This window comes from Phascolarctos cinereus, unplaced genomic scaffold (assembly GCF_003287225.1).
Source record: "Phascolarctos cinereus isolate Bilbo 61053 unplaced genomic scaffold, phaCin_HiC Scaffold_726;HRSCAF=1367, whole genome shotgun sequence".
NCBI lineage: Eukaryota > Metazoa > Chordata > Mammalia > Diprotodontia > Phascolarctidae > Phascolarctos > Phascolarctos cinereus.
The window spans coordinates 82,402,901-82,425,867 of NW_027556098.1; the positions used below are offsets into that span (position 1 = coordinate 82,402,901).

The window sequence follows — 22,967 nt, forward strand, 5'->3', positions numbered from 1 at the left end:
TTGGGTGCTATGTGAAAGGTGGATTAGAGAAGGGGAGAGAATATAAGGAGGGAGCTCCATTAGAAGGTTATAGCATAGAACCAGGAGAACACATACATAGTAACAGCAATATTGTAGAGATGATCAACTATGAAAGACTCGGCTACTCTGATCAAGTCAATGATCCAAGACAATTCCAAAAGACTCATGATGAAAAATGTTATCCATTTTCAGAGAAAGAACTGATGAATTCTGAATGCAGATTACAGTATTTTTTTTTACTTTATTTTTTTTTTCGTTTTCTTTTGTAACATGGCTAATAAATGTTTTACTTGACTTCACATATATAACTGATGTCGAATTGCTTGTCTTCTCAAGGAAGGGGGAGAGAATTTGGAACTCAATTTTAAAAAATAAATGTAAAAGATTTTTCTGCATGTAATTGGAAAATATTTAATGACATAAATACAATTTTTTTTTTAAAAAAAGGCTACAGTACAGTCCAGGTGTGAGGCAATGGGTAGTGTATGAGTAGAGAGAAGGAGATATATATACACAAGACATACAAATGACAAATTTGCCAAGTGACTGACTCTCTGGGGTAAGGGAGAGTGAGAAGTTAAAATGACACTGAAGTTGTTGTGAACCTGAGGAATGGAAAAACTGTAGTGCCCTGAAGAGTAATAGGAAAATTTGATCAAGGGGCAGGTTTGGGAATAAAGATAAGGTCATGAGACAGATAATGTAGATTACAACGGATCTGTGTCTGGCTCATCCTGAGTGACTCACTTTATTCCACAGAAGAAATGAAAAGGAAGGAGACGCAGGACTCTTTCTTCCTCACTGGTTTTTGCCCAGAGGGCCTTATTTAAGACAGTCATGAGGTGATCCAGGGGGCAGAGGTGGGGTGGGTATGTTTTGGAGGATGTGCATGTGGAGTTTTTAAATGTTCCAATGTCACACAGCTGCGGCTGTGGCTTCCTGAGCAATAAGTTATACTTGCCCTAAAGGGCCAATGCCTAACGTTGGGGTGAGGAGTTGGGAGCTTGAATAGTTGACAAAGGAGTTGGTTGTGTTGGAGACAAGTCCGATGATTGCCCATTTTGAGAAGAGTGGGATGAGACTCCTCCTTACATTCCATGGTGTCAAGTCATGAGCCCTACCATGGAGACCACCATGAAACAGAGAAAACTGGAGGAAGGACGGGTTTCAAGGAAATATAATGAATCACAAAATTAAATGTCAGAGTTGGAACAGGCTTCAGTGACCATCTAGTCCAATTTACATTTGAAAAGGAATTCTCCCTGTAACAATCTGGTCATCCAACCTTTGCTTTAAGACCTCCAAAGCTTTTGACCCGGCAATAGCACTTCTAGGGCTGTATTCCAAAGAGATCATACAAATGGGAAAAGGATCCACATGTACAAAAATATTTATAGCCGCTCTTTCTGTGGTGGCAAAGAAATTGAGGGGATGCCCATCAACTGGGGAATGGCTGAACAAGTTGTGGTATATGAATGTCATGGAATACTATTGTGCTATAAGAAATGATGAGCAGGCAGACTTCAGAAAAACCTGGACTGATGCTGAGTAAAGTGAGCAGAACCAGGAGAATATTGTACACAGTAACAGCCATGTTGTACGATGACTAACATTGGTAGACTTAGCCCTTCTTAGCAATACAAGGATCTAAGACATCTCCCAAAGTTCTCATGATGGAAAATGCTATCCACATGCATAGAAAGAACTATGGAGTTTGAATGCAGATCAAAGCACACTATTTCCTACTTTTTTTTCCTTCTGTTTTGTTTTGTTTCCTCTTTCCAATGGTTCCTCCTATTGGTTTTAATTCTTCCTTACAACATCACTAATGTGAAAATATGTTAGGAATGTATATGTATATCCTATATTGCATTGTGAGCCATCTTGGGGAGGGAGGAGGAGAAAAATTTAAAATTCAAAAACTTATGGAAGTGACTGCTGATAAATCAAAATAAATAAATTTAAAAAAAAAAGACTTCCAAAGACAGGGAACCTACTAATAAAGAAGTCCTTCCACTTCAAGGCAACTTGAATTGTTAGGAAATGTTTTTCCTCAAACGTTTGTAACTTCCATGTATTATTCCAGATTCTCCCAGTGGAGTCAAACAGAATAAATGTAATAATCATTATTTCACATAACAGCCCTCCAAATGCTTGATGACAGTTATCATATCTCATCAATATCATCTCTTCTTCAGGCTAAATCTCCCTAGTTCCTTCAACTAATACTCATTTTATGAACTCAGACCAATACCATTCTGCTTGGCCACCTCTGAACATTTTAGCTAAGTAATATCTTTCTTAAACTGTGGTGTCCCAAACTGAAAACAGTACTCCAGATGAAGTCTGACACAGACAGAGTATGGAGCGATGGATCACCTTGTTTCTGGAAGCTATAGCTCTCTTAATGCAGCCCCAAACTTCATGGGCTTTCTTGGCTGTCACACTGCAATGCTGACTGACTCATGCTGAACTTCCTGATCACTGAAACCACCAGATATTATTCAAACTGCTATCAAATAATGCCTCCCATGACTTATACTTACGAAGTTGATTTTTTTAACCCAAATATAAGATTTAGTAAGATCGCTATTGAATTACATCTATTTGATTCATCCAATGTTGTAAGCCTACTATGATCTATTTGGATACTGTCTCACTGTGTTAGCTACCCTTCATGCTCTGGATCATTTTGAGTTCCATTTTAGACATGCTCGGTTTAACATGCTTCCAAAGGGATATACCCAACAATAGTCGGTGATACAGAAGTGGGGTTCACAAGAGAGGTCAGGGTTAGGCATATAGATTTGGGAATCATCTGCACAGAACTAGTAACTTAGCTGATGAGAGCTGGTGAGATTACCGAAAAGGTAGAAAACCACAAGAAATGAGTTCAGGAAGGAGCCGTGAGGTATCCCATGCTTAATGGATAGGAGATGGATAATGAGCCTGCAAAGGAGACTGAGAAGTTGTAGTTATCAAGGAATAGAATCAAGAGAAGGCAGTATCACAGAATATAAGGGAGGAGAGCATGCCCAAGAGGAGAAGAATGTCCAAAAGCTGCAGAGAAGCTGAGTATAATGAAGTTTTATAAGAGGACACACTAGATTCAGCAGTTAAGAAATCACTGGCAATCTTGGAAAGAAATTTTATTGAGTGGTGGGGTTGGAATGCAGACTGAAAGTAGTTAAGAACTCTACTACTAAATTAATCTTCTTAAAACAAAGCTCTGAAACCATCCATAATTTCTGATCCAAGTAGTGCCACTGGGACTTCCTCAAGGATGTCAAAGACAGAACCAAAAGTCTGACATATGCCATTCTTTTTGGTTCTAAAGAACTGGAAACAAGGTAGATGATCTTTGGGGAAAGGCTAAAAAAAAAACTACTCAAAACTATGGTATATGAATGCTACTGAATATTATTGTGTAGTAAAATGATGAATATGAGGAATTCAAAGAAATATGGAAAAATAATAGAGAAAATGCTACAGAGTGAATAAAAGCAAATCAAAAAAACAATATATAGAAGGATTACAATAATGTAAATAAAAAGATCACTCTCAAAAAGCAGGACTAAGTAAATGGAAAACCAATAACAGAGGAGGGAAAATGAAAAATGTCTCTTTCCCCACAGCAGACAGACAGGAGACTACCAAGTCAGAATATTACATACAAATGGAGTCACTATAACTGGTTTCTTTGTTGATTTTTCTATGGGGCAACGGAGGAGTTGATCTGCATAGGAGAAAGATTTTTATTCCAGAAACTACTGTGAAGTAAGGACAAATGACACCGATAGAACATAACTTAGTAAATAAACAAACCACAGCTCTGATCATGATACATAAGAGGGATGGATGCAAGAAAAAGCAGGTCTGCCTTTCGGCTTTTCTAAAGGTATTAAAGCTGGAAGTTACCAAAGAATTTTCTTAAAAATAGCAGAAAAAGAAATAGATTCAGAATCAAAAGACTTGATTCAAATCCTGGCTCTGTCACTTTCCACGTGACCTTGAATAAGTCACTTAATTCTTTGAGTCTCATTTACTTCATCTGTAAAAATGGTGTTGGAGTAGGCAACGTCAAAGATCCTTCTAGTTCCAAAGCTATGATCCTATGAGCTGCTATGTGTGAAAAGTAAGGAAATGGAGCCATGTCTAAATTTACATCTTTAAATCTAAATTGTTGGCTGAGTTCCCTATATATATGCAGGGGTCTCTTTGGACAGCTCTCCCTTTTCCTCCACCTCAGAATGGTTTTCCTTTGTGTCTTCAGAATTTCATTCTTAACAGTTTTCCTTCCTCAGTTGAGGATGCCCTAGCTTCACGATTTTGCAAAAACTCTCCTCTATGCTACTAATGCAATCCTGCCACACCTCTGCCTCTTAAAATCCCCTTTAAAGCTGAGCTCAAACACTGTAAGGCCTATCCTGAAAGCACTGCAGCTAGTGCCTCCCTTCCAAAATTCCCTAGTATTAATTTAGTATAAATTTCTTCTGAGACATATTGTTTCTGACAGTGTCACCTTGGTCCACGTACTAGTTCCTTAAGTGGCTCTCAGCGGTACCAGGGGAAATAGATGAGCTGGTGGCTGTCCCACACTGACAGCTAACACAAAAGACTCAATATTTGAAGTGGACATATAGGAGAGCTACAGCTGGTGGGAAAAGAAAGATCTTACGCTTCTCTTCACTATTATATACCATTGAGAGATTCAGAGAAGAATGGCCAGGCAAGCATTCTAAGAACACTTTTGGTTTGCTCACCTAGATTTAATTTGGCTTGCTTTGAGCACATTCTCAGAGAAGCCTCTGAAAAAAAACCCAAAAAAACTGTTCACCTTAGAATAGAATCAGTGGAAAAAATTTTCCAAGTGTATTTGGTATTTCAGGTATTCTCCAAGATCCTAACAGAATTACTAACCTGTGTACTGAAGGTGCAGTGGATGTCCTACAAACAGCATATCAATCTGAGGTGAGTGTTTCACTCTTATTAATCGAGTTTGATTTTCCAAAGACGGTATTACACATAAACTTGAAATAAAGTCCTTTTGACAATCTGCATTACTTCTACACACTTGATTAGCTTCAATTGTTTTCCGGGCTGGCAGACAGGCATACTAGAAATACATTTTTAATTAGTCATAAAATCAAAAGCATTAGATCATAGGTATGAGTCATAACCATGCCAATTATGTCTCCTTATAAAAACAAAAGTGATTTATTTTCAGGAAAAATGTAGCAAGTTAAATTCTCTCATACAAGACGATACAGCACATCTCTTATTTTGATTCAAGTTTATTTTGTCATGGACCCCTTTGTATTCTGGTAAAGCCATGGACCCTTTTCTTAGAATAACTTTAAAAAATTCACAATTGAAGGAATACATTTCAATAAAAGATTAATGAAAATAAAGATGTAATTTTTTGTGCTCATTCAAGTTCACAGACCACCTGATATCTATCTATTGACTCCTTGGGGCCTGTGGACCTCCAGGTTAAGAACTCCTGCTTTTAAAGACCTATGATTTCATAGATCTAGGCACTTTTTCAGTTTTTTTATTCTCTGACTTCCATAGAGGTACTATCCAACACATGGGAAGTCTTCTTCAGGTTCTTTTAGTACAGTGAAGGTACCATTTTACCACTTAAGATATCTTTCATTCTTCATATCTGAGCAATTCACCTTGTTTTGGTGGTGCTATTTACACATTTAGTAATTCCTTTTACACCATAACTGCTTTAATCTAAATGCTTCAGTTGCTATAAGGGAAACATTTCATATAAACAGAATGCTACCATTATTCATCTAATTATGGGAACTCTCCTTATTTAAGACAGAACTACAATAAGCAAGTACTTTTTCCCTCTTGGTATCAGTTCATTTATCTGTCAAATGAGGGAATTAAACAAAGGGATTGCAGCTCTGAAGTTCTGACTTGAGAGGGCAAGAAGTTTGGTCTTAATACAAATCATTCCAGTAAAACAAATGGGTATGTCTTCCTCTAATTGCTACTGAATCAATGACACTGAGAGGTATGAAAGAGATTATAGGAATGCAGGAAACTAAGTCCCTAAAAAAAAAAAGTTCTTTTTTCCACTAAAATCCTCATCTGATGCCTTATTATGGTATGATGGTGACCTTGTGTAAACAAAGGGGATGTGCCAGGAAGCACAAGTGAAGCCTTACCAAGTTGGAAAGACTCTGACTGTGGACTTAGCAGAGAACACTGTATCTGTCAAACTAGTACTGGCTTAGTTAAGTTCTGAGATTTATCACCAGAAGGTGATCAAAGTTTTCAGCCACAACAATTCAGAAAGAGTAGGTACTAAAAAACAAAAAACAAACCAAAAAAAAAGAGTAGGTACTAAATCATGCTGTATTTTGCATCAATGGAGGGGATAGAAGCTTGGACCTTTTCCATTCCTTACCTTTCTAATCTTATCTTATGCAGCATATTACATTTTACACAGGAATATATTTTTACAAACATGGGGCCAGGGAGCTGGAAGAACTTGTAATTTCTGACTACGATCAGTCAGCCTGCTGTCTTTTGGTACACTGGTTATCCAGAGTCCCCAGGACCACAGTCTAGTTCTAGACCTGGTTGGCTTATTTATTCAGGTCTTCTAAGGCAGTGGTGTCAAACTCAAATAGAAATGGGTCATTAAACTGCACATATGGACCCATCTGGGCTATATATTAACTTAGAAAACCATATATTAACATTATCTATGTTTTACTGTATTTTAAATTTATTTTGTCAATTAATCACATTTTAATCTGGTTCCAGCCCACTTGAGAGTGTTGCCTCAGGACACCTCTGCTCTGAGGCACTGGAATCTGTTAACATTAAAGCCTCCGATGGCCAAAGGCATTTGTTTCTGGTGCCTTGAACCTCAAAATTATTATCTGATTAAAAGCAATGAATGAGGACTTTAAGTCATCAGTGGTGATTTTAAGAAAAAAAAACTGCTTCTAAACAACAGAAGTTAAGTGAATATAATGAGGTTAGTGAGTCTAAATCATTTTGCCAAATTCAACACTGATTTGAAACTTTGGATGTTGAGGTTTGTGAACTCCCCTAATAGAACACTTTCAACTGCTGAAACTGCCCAGACAAACTATTTCTGTATTTCAAAGGGATTCAGATTTCAAATAGGAGATGGATTAGATGACCTCCAAGGTCCCTTACAGCTCTAATTTTCTGTGATTTTATGATGCTTTTGAAGATTCATTTTGTCTCTGACACACACAAAAAAGCCAAACATGAAAATGTTGGATTTGTTGTTAAAATATGGTATAATGGAAAGAGTATTGGATTGTTGAATAAATATTGGATGACAAAAATAGAATAGTAATAAAAATTCTATTTTAATCCCCTGTATTCAATTTTTATCCTTCAAACACTCCCAAAGATCCATGATTTCACCTAGGTGGATATTTCCTCCATCAATGCAGATCACAACCCCTCCTCAGCAGATGGTTTCATAAGATGTTGTGGCTAAATACCAAAAATCATTACTAGTAGTCAGACAGCCTTCTAGTGAGGAACCTCTCTAAATTTAGGCAGGCTGGTCCTTGGATACTCTCTCACCATATTTGAACTTGCATCCTTTTTTAGCTTATTGGGTTTGGCCAAAGTTTGAACTCTAATGACAAATTTTCTAGGAGCTAGGGTCACTTGCCTCCTTCAATAAGGCATTAGAGTATTATTTTTATGAAGGTGATCTCTCTCTCTCTCTCTCTCTATATATATATATATATATATGTATAGATATATATCCATATATCTATATATATACATATCTATTAGCAATTATACCTTTCATTAGTTTTTCCGTTGTTACAGTCATTATTTTAGGCTTTTTCTAACGCTTGGCTCAGGTTTTGTTTTTCCTATTTCTGTTTTTGGTAGATATTTATCAGTCCACTAAAGGGGCTACTTACCAAATGAGTGTCCACATTATTACTGTAGGAAAAGCAGACATCTGTGAGGCTGTTGTTACTACAACATTCAACTGTCCCATCGAGCCTTTTGTACACTAGAGAGAGATATAATCAGTTACACGAAAAATACATTTAATAAAGTTATTTGTCTTCAAGGCAGAAAAGTAAAAAGGTTTAGAAGTGAAAAAAACTAAATGACTTCTAGAGTGCTATGTCATAATTTATATTTTGGCTTAATGATTTTTTACAATTTGATTTTAATAGTTTATCAATATTTTGAGGCACATATCCATTTTTCTAATTGATAAATAGGACTGATACTTAGGGTTTGGTTTATTTGTAGAAATTTAATTATACTCTAAAGTCTCAGCATATTTTGCTAAATCACTCCCAATGAATTAACTAACAAGTCTTTAATGAATACCTACATGCTTAGTATATAATAGGTCCAACAGACCTTGGATTTCATACATCCAAGTTCACCCCTGGAAAGCCCACACTGCTGCTAAATTCAGAACACAGTAGAAGACAATGTCTAGAACCATCTAGCACTACAGACATTATTACAAGGCTCAGGAAGGATATTAGACTTGTTATGCTTGGCCCTAAAATGAACTAGGGACAAAAGGTAGAAGCTGCAAAGAGGCAGGTTTAGGTTTCATGTCAGGAAAAACTTCTAACGGTGCAGTCCAAAAGTAGAAAAAGCTGCCCTAGGAAGCAGTGGGGCCCCCTAACTATAGGTCTACAAGCAAAAGTTGGATGACCAGTTGTCAAATCTGTCAGAGAGAGGATTCTTTCTTAGTCAGGTACAGTTTGGACTAAATGGGTTCTAAAGTCTCTTGCAATTCTTAGATCCTGTGATGCTGGCCACTATAAATCCACTCACCTTGGGAACTTTCTCAAAGGGGCCTACTGTGACCAAACTGGACTGTCTGCTGCTATTTATGTAGAAGGTCTTTGTCGCCATTTTTAGAATGCAGTGCTGATGGGGAGACTGTTTATGTCCATGGATTTTTTTTTTCAAATGTTCTTTGGTAGAATACAAGTAGACATCACTTCCATTTGGGGCAGGATAAAGAAGCTAACTTGCTGGTCCACATGGGGAAAAGGTTGATTTCACTTCATCATTCCTGGTCTTCTTCACTGACTTTAAATGTTTAAAATTTCAAATGTATTAGACATAAAGGACAAATTAGAATTTCTGATTTAACTAAAAATTAATATACTCAGACAGTTAAGACTATATTTCAAGAAGAAAGTTATATCTTTTATATGTATAATGCTTAAGATTGTGGTACAGCTTTAATATCAGCCTAAAATTGATACAATTCAAGAATTTTTTTAATATCATTAACAAATGCTTTACTTCAACAATCCTTGGCATTGCATGAAAATTTTGAGCTCTCCAGTGTGCTCAGCTAGGATACTTACAATCTCCATAACCTTTGATGTTACTTTTTTCATCAAAAAAATGAGATTGTTGAAGATTATTCTTAAGGTCCTTTCCAGCTCTTTTATTTATGTGTGTTAGACGTTAATAAATGATATCCAAACATACATATATAAAAGAGCTAGAAAGTATTATGTATGCTATACCAGTAAATGTGACATATGATTATGTAAAATGACTAGAAGAGACCCCAACCACTTCAATTAATGATGAAGAATCTGAGGTCCAAGGTTGCAGAGGTTTTAAGTATAAGAGCTGGGCACAGCAGAAGAGTTAAAATTTTCATGACAAGAAATGCTTACATAAAACATCTGTTAATGATATTGAAGAAGTCCTGGATTGAAGACCTACTGGATTTTTATACTGATAAGAAGGCTAAGCCCAGCACTTACAAAAACAGCTTTATTCTTGAATATGTAGTCTTATTAATCTGAATTAATAATATTTTAATTAAACCAGAAATGTAAATGATTTAAGACTTAGTCCATTTGATCTTGTTGAAAGGTACACATCCAGGTATGCTTGTACATGTGTGCACAGACTCACACAAACACACTTTAAACAGACCATTTTGGGAAGACATTTTTCCAGCCTTCCCTATCTACACAAGTTAGCTATTTCTAAATAATGAAAACAAGGTACAAAATACAGGTAATTATTGGGATAATTTAGGTAAATCGTGTTCAAATTTTCAAAGTATGCCAACAGTTGCTTTAAATTTCCACTTTGTTTTGGCTGTTAAGATATGGTTATTTTTTTATTAATGGCTAGAAAAATAAGTATTTGAGAATGCTTAAAATCCCTCTAGGACCCACGATTTTATTGTCGTGGGTTGTTATGGATAAAAAAAAGAAAAAAGAATGAGTGTCCAACCTGCTGGCCACCAAACTCTGTAACCCTAATTAGTCTGGTTCTCAGACAAAAGGCCTAGAGACCATCCCAGGACAGGACTCAAGGCCTTTCCAGCTTGAGAGGGCCTGCGAGAATGTATACCATGCTAGAATAACCTTTAAAAACTTTTACACTAAAATGAAATAAAGCATTTGAGTAGGACTTGAATGGAATTTGAAGATGTTTACATACTTGAAATTCTTACTGCAAACTCCTAATCATCTACTGGCATATACATCTCTAGTATATACCATGCTTACAATTATTTGTCTTATTTTATCTACCACTCAATCATCAAATACCAATCAATTTTCAAGAATTTACCAAGTATTTATTATTTTCTAGACTCTGTGCTAGATGCTGAGGATACAAAGAAAAAATGAAATGGTTTATGCTCTCCAGAAACATACATTCTACTGAGGGAGACAGCTTGTATAAATATGTGAATACACAAAAAAACCCACAAGTTTGTTTAGGAAGAAAGGGAACTTGTAGGGGATGATCAAGAAAGGCTTCATGCAGAAGGTAATGCTTGAGATGAATTTTGAAGGAAATAAGGAATTCTATAAGGTGAAGGTGAAGAAGGAAATCAGTCTAGGCATAGAGAATGACCAGTGCAAAGGTACTGATAGAGAAGGTAAGAGTTCTGTGTGGGAGAAATAGCAAGAAAACCAGTTTGGCTAGACTGGAGATTACAGGAATGGAAGTAATGTGTAATAAGTCTAGAAAAATAAGCTGGGGACAGACTGTAAGTGTTTTTAAAAGCCAGAGGAGTTTATCATTATTCCTAGAGGCAATAAGGATCCACTGGAGTTTACTAAGTATTAGCATACCTGTACTTAAGACCTAAACAAATTTTCTAGTTTAATAATGAATAGTAATTGTAACTGGTGTCATCTGGCATTTTTCACTAATGTGTTTCTTTAAAAAGATTACATAACTAAAAACACTGAGTATGACTGTGTGGCCTCTATATTCTTTCTCTCTCTCTCTCTCTGTATGTATGTACGTACGTATGTGTGTGTGTGCATATAGATATATAGATACAGATAAAGAAATATGCAGATATATCACAAAAGTAAAATACTGAATCTCCTACTAAGTACAAGTGCTGGATTGGGAATCATGAATATGATTGATTTTAAAATTTGGATCTTCTGGTTGGCAGCACAAAAACCGAGTTACTTAGCTGAAATTATTGTGCCTTAATTTTAAACTTCTAAAATAGAGGTGGCAAACATGTGGTCCCTGCATATTCCAGCTCATATCACTTCATTCTTAAGAATTTTAGAGACTATAAGCTGCTTGAGGGCAGATACTGCTTCATTCTTGTCTATGTATTCCAAGCATATAGCACAGTTCCCTGCACATGGCAGGTGCTTAATAAGTACTTAATGAAATGAATGGAAAGTAAGTCTAATTCTGGCTCAGGAGGTAAAAATTAGAATGGGATTGAGATAGGCTTTAAAGATATTCTTCCATCTAGTCTGATGCTGGAAATCATAATTTAATCTGAGCCATCTTACTTGAAAAACTCACAACTAATCAGGCCCAGAATTCTACTCTAGGGTAAATTTCAGTATTCTTAGCTCAAATATACCCTTGAGTCTACTTTGACTTAGTGACCAGAGAGCTCCTGCGCTCCTGAAGCTGCTTGTGACTGATTCTTCAGAGATGATTGGTCCAGGGGGTACTGAAGAAAATAAATACCAATCTATATAGTGTGGGACCACTGTCTTAAATAACAGGAACTAAGTACCACCACTGCTGCCTTATTCAACCAAGGGCACATGTAACAAGATTTCCAAGGAACAAAAACAATATGCATTTATGTAGAGTACTAAAGAAATGCAGATGAATGGAGGTGCAAAGGCAAGCCAATGTTAGCTGAAGTGTGCTCAAATCCATGTTAGACAGTCTAATAAATATTGCTTACAGACAAGTCATTTGAGATCCCCAAATGTAAAAGCTTTTAAGAAACAGCAATTATACTACACATTTGTACACAAACTAAATCAAGTATCAATCAATCTGGGACATATATTATTGAGACTTTCCTACCCCCAAATGACTCTAATTTTATTATGCACTGAGATGCTCTCTAGATTCCATATAATAGAGAAAATTTGGATACAGGAACAACCTAGTACTCTTATGAGGTGGGGATACAAGGGTCCAAGGAGTTTTGGTTTTATTAGTCTCTAAAGTTAAGTTAGGATGGTTCTTACTATATTACTTCCTTTGGTAAAGATTAAAGTGGACAATATAATAGTCCTATCCCATCCCACTAAGGGCATATGCCAAGGGTGCCCTCACCTCCTTTAGATGGGTATTAAGGTTGTCCAAGTGGGATACATGAGATTCTGACTCATAGCTTCACTTAGGGATCTCAATTTTCTCCTTTAGTATTCAATCCCATTCTCCTTAAAATAGTAGGTTCATCGAGGGCTGGATTTGCTGAATATGTTGCCTCTTAGCCAACACAATGCTTTCAAAAAAGAAAAAAGGAATTTAAGCTCCATGAACATATGAAATGCAATGCCTTTGAAACAATGAAAAAGAGGGAGAATGTGAACTACCTTCAAGGTAAAAAAAACCAAACCAACAAACCAATCAACTAAGAACCAGAATAGCATCAACTTTCATCCCTATTCAAAACACTAAGTAGAGATATGTACCAGCAAGACAATGCTAAGAAGGGTCTTGCCAACTAACCAGTAGATCCAGGAATTTGGATCTGGATGCTGAGCTCGGGAGAAGAGTTTGCCTCTGCCTGCTCTGATGAACAACAGCTATAGACAAGTCCCTCTGAGGAATTTTTAGTTCCAGAGCCACACTGGGAATTTTAGTCTACTCTTGTGCCTGTTATATACAACTGCTGAGAGGCAGTGTGAGAGAAGTGGATAAACAGCTGGCTGTAGAGTTAAAAAGATATGGATTCAAGTCTCTTACAGAGACCGGCACTATGACCCTGGGCAAATCACTTAACCCTCAGTATTCCAAACAAATCTCTAAGGCTAAATTGCAGAGGTGAAGATTTGCATTGGTATGAGTTGAATTTCCTTACTAGGATTTCCATATATCAATGAAGTCACAGGTCTGGATTACAAAAACAAACCCAAGAACAGACAATACTTATAGACTTAACCCTTTGAGTTGCCCTTCCAGAAACTCAATTTTCCCAAAGTCTACTCTAACATTGATAAATTCAAGACCAAGGAGGATCCTCCCACACCCAGTATTATCTTTCCCCCAACTCCAAGGGTTGTCCAGGATTATTCTGTTCTTTAATGGGTAAGGGATGGCAATAGTTAAGAATGGTGTGATATTTAACCTAAATTAAGGAAGTGACTGAAGATTAAGATAGTAAGAAATTGGTTCTAGTAATTTTAACAAAATGTATCGTTAGGCAGATTATTTTACATCTGGGTTTATCTATGAGAAATTTCACTTTCAAGTTCTCACTACAAATGCCTTTTAGTTTAACCAAGTACCCTCTGGCTGTTCAATACAGCTCTCTTATTCTCTATTTGAACTGGTGTCTTTTTAAAAAATATTAATTAATTTATTTTTGGTTTTCAACATTCACTTCCATAAGATTTTGAGTTCCAAACTTTCTTCTTCTCCCTCCCTGAACTCGTGTCTTAAGCAACCTATGGCGCAGTTAATTACTTCCTTTACCTACCTAGGGAAGGCCAGAGTTTAGACTGGTGTCACACTAAGAAATGATGCCATCCAATCCCAATATACTAACACAAAGAAATGAGGGTGGGTATGGGAAAGAAAGAGACAAGAAGAAGGATCAAATAAGGTAGGCAAAACAGGGAAATCATTCCTACAGTAGCTTAATGAGTGGAAATATTGTGACAAATCCTCCTCTCAATTCTATGTGCCAAAATTGAAATGAAAATAAAAAAGGTTATCCTATATTTAATATAAATGGCTTTGAGATGACCAGGGCCTCCATTTTTTCACCTTTATTCACACTAGGAAATGACTATAATTTATTTTACTGAAAGGGCAGAAAATCCACTTTTAACCAAACGTAAATACAATGCTACATGGGACTTGTTTATTACCTTACTGCCTACCCATTTGGCATACAAATTTTATTTTAGAATATAATTTTAAAGCCATTTATAGGTCCTAAATGAATAGACAATACTTCTATAAACGAACTAATTACCCTCATTCCAAAAAATAGAGGCTTAAACTGAGACAAAGGTTTATTAGCTACCACATAACACAGTAATGGAGCTGGTATTAAAACGCTAATGTTTCCAAGTTCTAGTCTAGTGTTCAGGCCATTATGCCACTGTCATCCATAAGTAGCTGAAATGAAGGCTACAGAAATATATTTTGATTTCAATTCTATGATTTTTTAAAGTTTTATACCAGCATGGCAAGATTAGTAATCATTTTTGACTGCTTAGAAATACCAATCAAAAAGCATTTGAACCATGAAAGCAATAAGTAACAAATTTAGAAAGATTTCTGAGAAAATTCTTACCTGGATTCTATCTGATAAGTAAAGAGCTTTGTTGCATTTGGCAGTGCAGGCACCCTTACAAAACTTCTCATTAAATTCAGAGTTGGTCAAGTTTCTTACTAGATTAATAAGTCACTTGAGATTTCACAGTTTAAGATGGAAATGAATCACAGGAAAGCACAGAAAATGACACAGAACTGAAAACAAAAGTTCTGAGCAAAGCTTAACACAACTAGAGTTATTTATCTAGTTATCGACATATCAGGCAAAAGGACAGCTTGATAGTCTTTTTTTTTTTAAAGGCAATTGGGGGTAAGTGACTTGCCTAAGGTCACACAGCTAGTAAGTGTCTGATCTGAATCTGGATTTGAACTCAGGTCCTCCTGACTTCAGGGCTGGTACTCTATGTACAGAGCCACCTAGCTACCCCCTTAATAGTCTTCAGTTACTTAAACTGCTAAAAAATACAGTGTCCTTTTTGGTCACCCTTGAATCTACTCTAGATTAAGAAAAATGTATAAAAATATCAACCTTAAAGAACTGTATTATTACCTTACTGCCTACAGAAGGTATAAGGAGGAACATCCTTATTATCTTAGTATCTTTGTAATCAAGAATTTTTTTTAAACTAAGTATTCACCATTTCACCATGCTTTGCATAAGCTATATATATACATACATATATATATATAAGCATAAGCTTATATATAAGCTGTATATATAGTATCACCTAATCTTTTATCTATAATACTTAAGATATTACTTAATACTTATTATTATTAATACTTAATACATATCTATAAGACTTAAATTTTATAAAATGCTTTTAATTATATGCTTTCTGATCCGATTCTCACAACCATCTTGTAGGTTAACAAGAAAGGTATTACACCACTTTAAAGATGTGCATACTGAGGTTCAGAGAAGTTAAGGGATTAATCCAGGGTCACACAACTAGTTATGGCAGACATAGGCTGGAACTCCAGTTTTTGGATTCCATGGCCACTGAGATTTTAACTATACCATCCAAATCACCAACCTTTATTAATACTCCACTCCAAATTTCTTTTGTCTTAAGAGGGATATAAACATCAATCCAGAATACTTCTTTCTAGCAACAAAGATACAACCTGTGTTCTAAACTCTACAGCCTCAGCCATTAGGTAAGTGGGCTCCTTCAGCTTTTAAGGTACAAGAGGGAAATGTTTAAGTCTGGTGAACCTGGGGCAGCTAGGTGGTGCAGTGGATAAAGCTCCAGCCTTGGAGTCAGGAGGAACTGAATTCAAATCCAACCTCAGACATTTGATGCTTACTAGCTGTGTTACCCTGGGCAAGTCACTTAACCCTGACTGCCTCACCAAAAAAGCAACAACAGTAACAAAAAAGGTCCGGTGAATCTGTGGGGCTGATGAAACTCAAAGTCAGCCTTGTGTGTTCATCAAGGACTCTGCCTGTCCTTGGATCCTAAGGGCAGCAGAGCTACACAATAACTGTGCTATCCTAAGAATCAGACCAATAGGGGCAGCTAGGTGGCACAGTAGATAGAGCACCAGCCCTGGAGTCAAGAGGACCTGAGTTCAAATCTGGCCACAGATACTTGACACTTACTAGCTGGGTGACCCTAGGCAAGTCACTTAACTCTAACTGCCAAGTAAAAACAAAACAAAACAAAATGAAAAAAACAAGAAAGAAGAAAACAAAACAAAAAAATCAGAGCAATATATATGTCTGGACACAGTTGAACCTACTACCCATCTGTGCATGTGTGTGCTCTTACAACCAGCAGACATAGTGACACAGTGGATAAAGTCTGTGAGTCAGAAGACCAGGATTTGATTCCCTGGTTTTGCACTTATTACCTATATAAGAAAACATCTGAGCCTGTAAAATAGGGGCAAAATACCTGCTTTGCCAAGATCATAAAGTTGTTTAAAACTTCAGTAAGATAAAGCTTATGAAAAGGCTTTTCCAAGTTGAGAAGAACTATAAAAATAATTGATTGCTACTCTCTGCATAGCCACCTTTTATACTTTTAGGCCTTAAGATAATAATTATCTAAGTTTTGATACATTTCTGACAGAACTAATATGAAGTCCAACTTTTTTACTCCAGTTCTGAGCTTTCTTATCACTGCTGACTGTACAAACATACTTTTGAAAGTATAGAGAATTAACTTTAGTAATCTTGAGATTTAAGAATTAAGTAGGAAAACTGGATAGAAAGTTAAAAGGGATTTATGAGAAAGGAAACTTGGATGTCAGCATCCAATGTAGCAGGGAGAATAACCACTAGTATTTTTTAGTACATTGCCACTGTACTTTCAGAAATCTATCTTTGAACAAAGAAACCATAAGGAAATTATGTGTTCTAAGTAAAAGTGACTACTCAGTATTACAGGTTTTATTATAGTCAGCATACACATACCTCTGGCTGGGAAGCTTAACTGTTGCAAAGTTGCTGAACTTATACAGTAACCAATCTGTGGCTCCTGTGAGATGATCCCCAGACAGGAATTCCAATCTTCCACTTTATGAACTGAACAGTCCTGGAGCTGGGTGACTAAGTCTCCCACAAAGAGGCCTCTGGGTCCATTAGCAGGTGAATCCTTGAAAATAAGAATGGGGGGGTGGGGGAGGAGAGAAAAACAAGTTGGAAACAATCCTTAAAGTATCTTCACTTTACGCCATTTTAAGCCAATTTATAATTACCCTAAATATACAGTACTTTTTAAAAAAGTGAGTCAATTTACTTGCTACAGTGAATTTGAATCAAAGAATGACATTATTTTATTTAAATCAAAGTTAGAAGCTTTCAGCAACATCAAGCATATTTAATATGGTGTAGCAGTAAGCTGAAAAGCTTTATCTAACTACATCTTGTACACATTCTTCTACAATGAGCATTGACATTAAAACCTTTTACGAAAGGACAACTGTTTTAAAACTCTTAATTTAACATTTCTCAATAGATATAAATTTTAAGATTTTTCCTTCTAACTAAAACTTTCCATGATTCACTGATCATTATCTCTGCCCGGAAATTATTGTTTTCTTCCATCCAGAATCTAAAAAAATCCTCTATATAGCACTCACAGTATTTTTTGAACTTAGGGAATTAACTTGCCCTCCCACTAACTCTACTAGAAAACAAGCTTCAGCTCAATTTCTTTATTCCTTAAGAATCATCACATTTGAAAAGTTCAGCTACAAATTTAAACAAAGAGAAACCATCTATGTTCATCAACAAATAACATGCACCACATTCTACCTTTGATGGATTCTGTCACCTTCTAAGTCTGTCTTTTAAACAAATCTGGTGTTCTTCATAGCATAATTTGCTAGAACTATGAAGCATGGAGTAATTTCTCTTGAACACAACTGAGTCTTCTGCATATAAGGACATATGGACAATTACTGTTCACATTAAAGAATATTATACCACATAAGAATTGATAGAATCTTTGCTGGCATTGCTGCTGCTAACCAAACGATCAGCCTGAATTGTCTTACCTCAGTGACATCCAGAACAAGGGCCCCAACTCCAGTGTAGTAAAATGGGAAAAGAATTACAGGTAGCAGAAAGAGAGCCACAAGACTTAAAACTCCAAGTACAAAATTGTGCCAGACACCTAAAAAGTGGGTAACATCTATGAATAAGTGCAAACAGCAGCAAAATGTAGACAATCTTAAGAGACACCTTAATTACTTTATTCAAGTTATTACAAGTGAAACAATTTTGAGAAGCTGATCAATCTCCTGATCGCCTAACAGAGAAGGTAAATTGCCATAGTTTTAGCTAAAATAGACTTCATAATTTTTTTCAACTAAATGATTCAATTAAAAACTAATTTTTCCAAAAATGTTCATATCAATTTTCTAAAATTTCCCTTTTTACTATTATGAATTTGATAAACATAAATATTACACATAATTAACTTAAGCATACTTGTGACAACTGAAATGAACTCCTTGACACATTTACAAAAGCTATTTAAATAGAAGAATGCCAATTTATCATCTCATGTTAACATCTTAATGAAATGTCATCTTCATTTTACTCCCTGAAATGGATTTAAGTCCAAAGGAATCTAGATAGTGAATTCATTTTTAACCAAGGTACTCTGGATAGAAATATAAAACTTGTGAGAAAAACAGGATGTGTAGATGGCACAGTGGATAGAGAGCCAGGCCCGGAGACAGGAAGACCTGAGTTCAAATCTGGCCTCAAGACATTTACTAGCTGTGTAATCCTGGGCAAGTTACTTGACCCTGTTTGCCTCAGTTTCCTCATCTCTAAAATGAGCTGGAGAAGGAAATGGTAAAATCATACTTTGCCAAGAAAATCCCAAATGGAGTCATGAAGAACTGGAAATGATTGAAATGACCGAATAGCAACAACATGTATGTCCAACGAAGATGTTTGAAAGTTATAAACTACGGCAATATTTTAGGCCCAAATTTGGAAAAAATACATCAAGCACCAGAATCTGCTAAACCCATCAATTTGCTTGTTTACTTAGATAGATCATATATGTATTTTAAAATAATTAACATGTAAATGGTACTTTAAAGTTTGTGAAGCACTTCACATTCATTATCTCATCTGATCTTCAAAACATAGTTGTGAGAGGGGTGCTATTATTATCCCCACTGATTCTGAGAGAAGGCTGAGTGACTTCTTTAGGGTGCTATAACTAGTATGTGACAGACAGGATTCAAACTTGGGTCTTCCTGGCCCCAAGTTAAGTTCTCTGTTCACTATGTTTCTAAAGTACAAATTAAAAAAAAAAACAACCCAACAACTTATTTGTGCAATTTTATTTTACAGGATTAAAGGATGTAGTGGTACAAAGATCCTTAGAGATCCCTTAATTTCCCCTCTTCATTTTGTAGATCTGCTAGTCATCCCACAAACTGAAACTTTTTAATCTTTTCTTGTTCAACTAAATTCATAAAATTCTGTATGTCTGTATTTCAGCTAGCTTATAACTCTTTAAAAATCTACAACTTAGCAATATGATACTCTATTTCACAAAGTTTCTAATACTGTGCATTGAGTTCCTTAGTTTTAGTTCAGGGTCGTTTTATATTAAAATGTAAGGAGGGGTAAAATTTGGAGGGGTAGTAAACTAAAGTTCAGTTATAACTGTTCCTCTGGGAACAAATGCCCACTGCAATGCATTTCCCTAACATCTGCCAGTACCAAAAAGGGCAGTGGAGTATTAAGTGTAGGTGGGGCAAATGAGAAACTGGCCCAGGTGGTTTCCACTGGGCCGCAGCTAATTAAAAAAGTCACCATGGTAGAACACACAAGTTCCTGTCCTTAAGAATCTTATAAGATACAACAAATACACAAATAAATATAAGTCCTGTGATGGTTCAAAAAAGATGAGGGAATAATTGGTTGTTGGGATCAGAGAAAACTTTGTGGTTGATGTTGAATTGTTTTCAGTCCTGTCTGATTCTTTGTGATTCCATTTGGGATTTTTTTGGTAAAGATACTGGAGCGGTTTGCCATTTCCTTCTCCAGCTCATTTTACAGATGATGAAACTGAGGCAAAGAGGGTGAAGTGACTTGCCCAGGGTCATACAGCTAGTAAGCATCTGACATCAGATTTAAATTCAGGTCTTCTTGATTCCAGGTCAGTGCTCTAGCTTCGGCACCACCTAGCTGCTCGACTTCATGGAGATGGCAAATAAGTTGAGCCTCGAAGGATGATCAGAATTCCAACTGTTAAAAATCAAGGGAAAGAGGTCCTTCTCATGTGGGAGTAACAGTAAATGTAAAGATAGAGAATGTTATGTTTGTAAAGCAAACATTAAAAAAAAAAATTAATTATGAGCATGACACATAGTGTCAAACAGCAATGCTTCCACATACAAAGAAAAACCGAAGAACAGAACTGTTCATGGAAGTGTGTATCTATTACTTACAACTTAGTCTATTTTTAAAGGTATATATTAAGCTAACAAACTGAAATTGAACATAAAAGAGAATATCTTAGATATTATAAGAGATAACTGAAAGAATTATAGAACTGATAAACAAAAGTAAATGCTGGTTATTTGAAAAGACTAACACAACTGATAAACCTTTAACCAATGTAGATTAAATAGAGGGAAGAAAATCAAAGCAACAAATAAATGAACAGGGTGAAATCACATCAAATTTAGAAGAAAAAAAAAAGAGAATGGTTAGAACCTACCCTATAGCTACTTGCTAAGAAACCTGAGCGTTTAAAAGAAATCAATTACCTACAAAAATACAAAACATTCAAATGAACAGAACATTAAATAGAGATGTTAAATAATTCAATCTCAGAAAAGGAAATTAAACTAACTATAAAAGAACTACCAGAGAAAATAATTGCTGGTACAAATCAAAACTTTTAAATAACATTTACATGGTTAAACATATCAAATATTAGAGTAGTTGAAGATGGAGACTGAGAAAAATCTAATGGATATATAAATTAGAAAGTCATAGATGACTTTTGTTGAGAATAATTCTTATAAAGTAATGGAGGCAGATTGGAAGGGATTACCAAATAGAGTGAGGAAATGGAAACTATAGATGTCAAAGACTTGTTTGAGAAAAGATGATAAGATGAGCAAGAGGAAGAATTTTGAAAACCCTAGAGAAAATTAAAAAAAAAAAATAACCACGATAGACAATGATAGAGAACCTAGGATGAAGGATTTAACATAAAAAGTCTAAGGGAAGTCACCAGAAAGACATGAAATAATAGCAAGAAATAAGAGACAAGGGGCAGCTAGTTAGTGCAGTAGATAGAGCACTGGCCCTGGAATCAGGAGGACCTGAATTCAAATTTGGCCTCAGATACTTGATACTAGCTGCGTGACCCTGGGCAAGTCACTTAACCCTGATTCCCTTGCCCCCTGCCCCCCCAAAATAGACAAGAATGTTAAAAAATAAAGTCCTAGAGGAATTTAGGCAATGTAAAAACAAAAGGTATCAATAAAACTTTAAAAAGAATGCTGTAAAATTATAACGACCAAGATTGACTCTCAAGAAAAGATACAGGAATGCATCTCCCTCCCTTTCTTGCAGAGGTCGAACACTATGGTTACAGAACACTCGATATAAAATAAGATCTGGCTGAGGTGTTGCTTAGTTTTGCTGGAGTTTTTTTTTCCTGTCCTTTTTTCTTCCTTGTTATAAGAGATAGCTCCCTGGGAGAGGTAGGGAGAGGAATATATTGGGAAATATAGATGTAAAAATAAAAGCTATCAATAAATATTTAAAAAACTACCTCCTTCTCCCAAAAAACCAAATCAATCATTAATTTCCTAGGAACACAGAGACTTGATTACTTTTGATGTCCTTCAAATATATAGTCAATATTCCCTAAATTCTCTCAAACTGTAATTAAATTAACTACGTATTTGACTTAAACACGTGCTGGATTAAAGTGGACAGGGCTGGAGCAAGTTGCCAGAAGCAGAGTCTGACAATTCTTGGGGTTGAACCACTGAAAAACTATCCCAAGCCCTAGTGATACAGAAGGGGCTCTGCCTTTAGGATGTTTAAGAGATGCCCTTGGCTTGGATGGGGCCATAGTTTGCTAGTTTTGTTTTTCAACAGAAGAGTTTGTCTGGAGCAGAGGACTCATATTGGAAAGTAGAGGCAGATAACATTAAATAGTTAAGAGTGGGATTCTATAATGGAGAGCCTTAAATATCAGACTTACATGTTTAATACTTTACATTCTATTCTACAGCCAATGGGGAACCATAGAAGGTTCTTGAAGAGGGCAAATGCTTTACAAATATCTCATTTGATTCTCATAATTCTGAGAGGTAGATGCTAGTATGATACTCATTTTACAGGTGAGGAAACTGAGGCAAACACAAAGGTTAAGTGACTTGCCCAGTGTACCCCAAGTAGTAAATGTCCGAGGCTGGATCTGCTCTTGGGTCTTCCTGACTTTCCAGGCATAGCACTCTACCCACCGCACCACTTAGCTGACTATTACAGTAGGATAAATAAGAAATACTGGAAATATATGTTCCTAAAGAAGCATATGTTATATCACCATCCTAAGAACTTTGCCTTTTGGTAAAAAGGACAAGATAACAACTAGGAATGCTTAATGATACTATAGCAAAATTTCATTTTAAAAATATATTTATAAGAATACATTGGGATA

The 22,967-nt window shown here is 35.9% G+C and overlaps 1 protein-coding gene across 2 annotated transcripts in view; it reads right to left on the reverse strand.

Annotated features, from left to right (window-relative positions):
- Nucleotides 1–22,967, reverse strand: part of MBTPS2 (membrane bound transcription factor peptidase, site 2) — a 46,646-nt gene that overhangs the window by 11,169 nt on the left and 12,510 nt on the right. For both annotated transcript variants that reach the window (XM_020989900.2, XM_020989898.2), the window contains exons 6-9: nucleotides 18,307–18,425; nucleotides 17,222–17,402; nucleotides 7,968–8,062; nucleotides 4,942–5,137 (exon numbers count right to left, since the gene is read on the reverse strand). In XM_020989900.2, coding sequence (XP_020845559.1) covers nucleotides 4,942–5,137; nucleotides 7,968–8,062; nucleotides 17,222–17,402; nucleotides 18,307–18,425 — 591 coding nt within the window. The remainder of the gene's footprint in view (nucleotides 1–4,941; nucleotides 5,138–7,967; nucleotides 8,063–17,221; nucleotides 17,403–18,306; nucleotides 18,426–22,967) is intronic.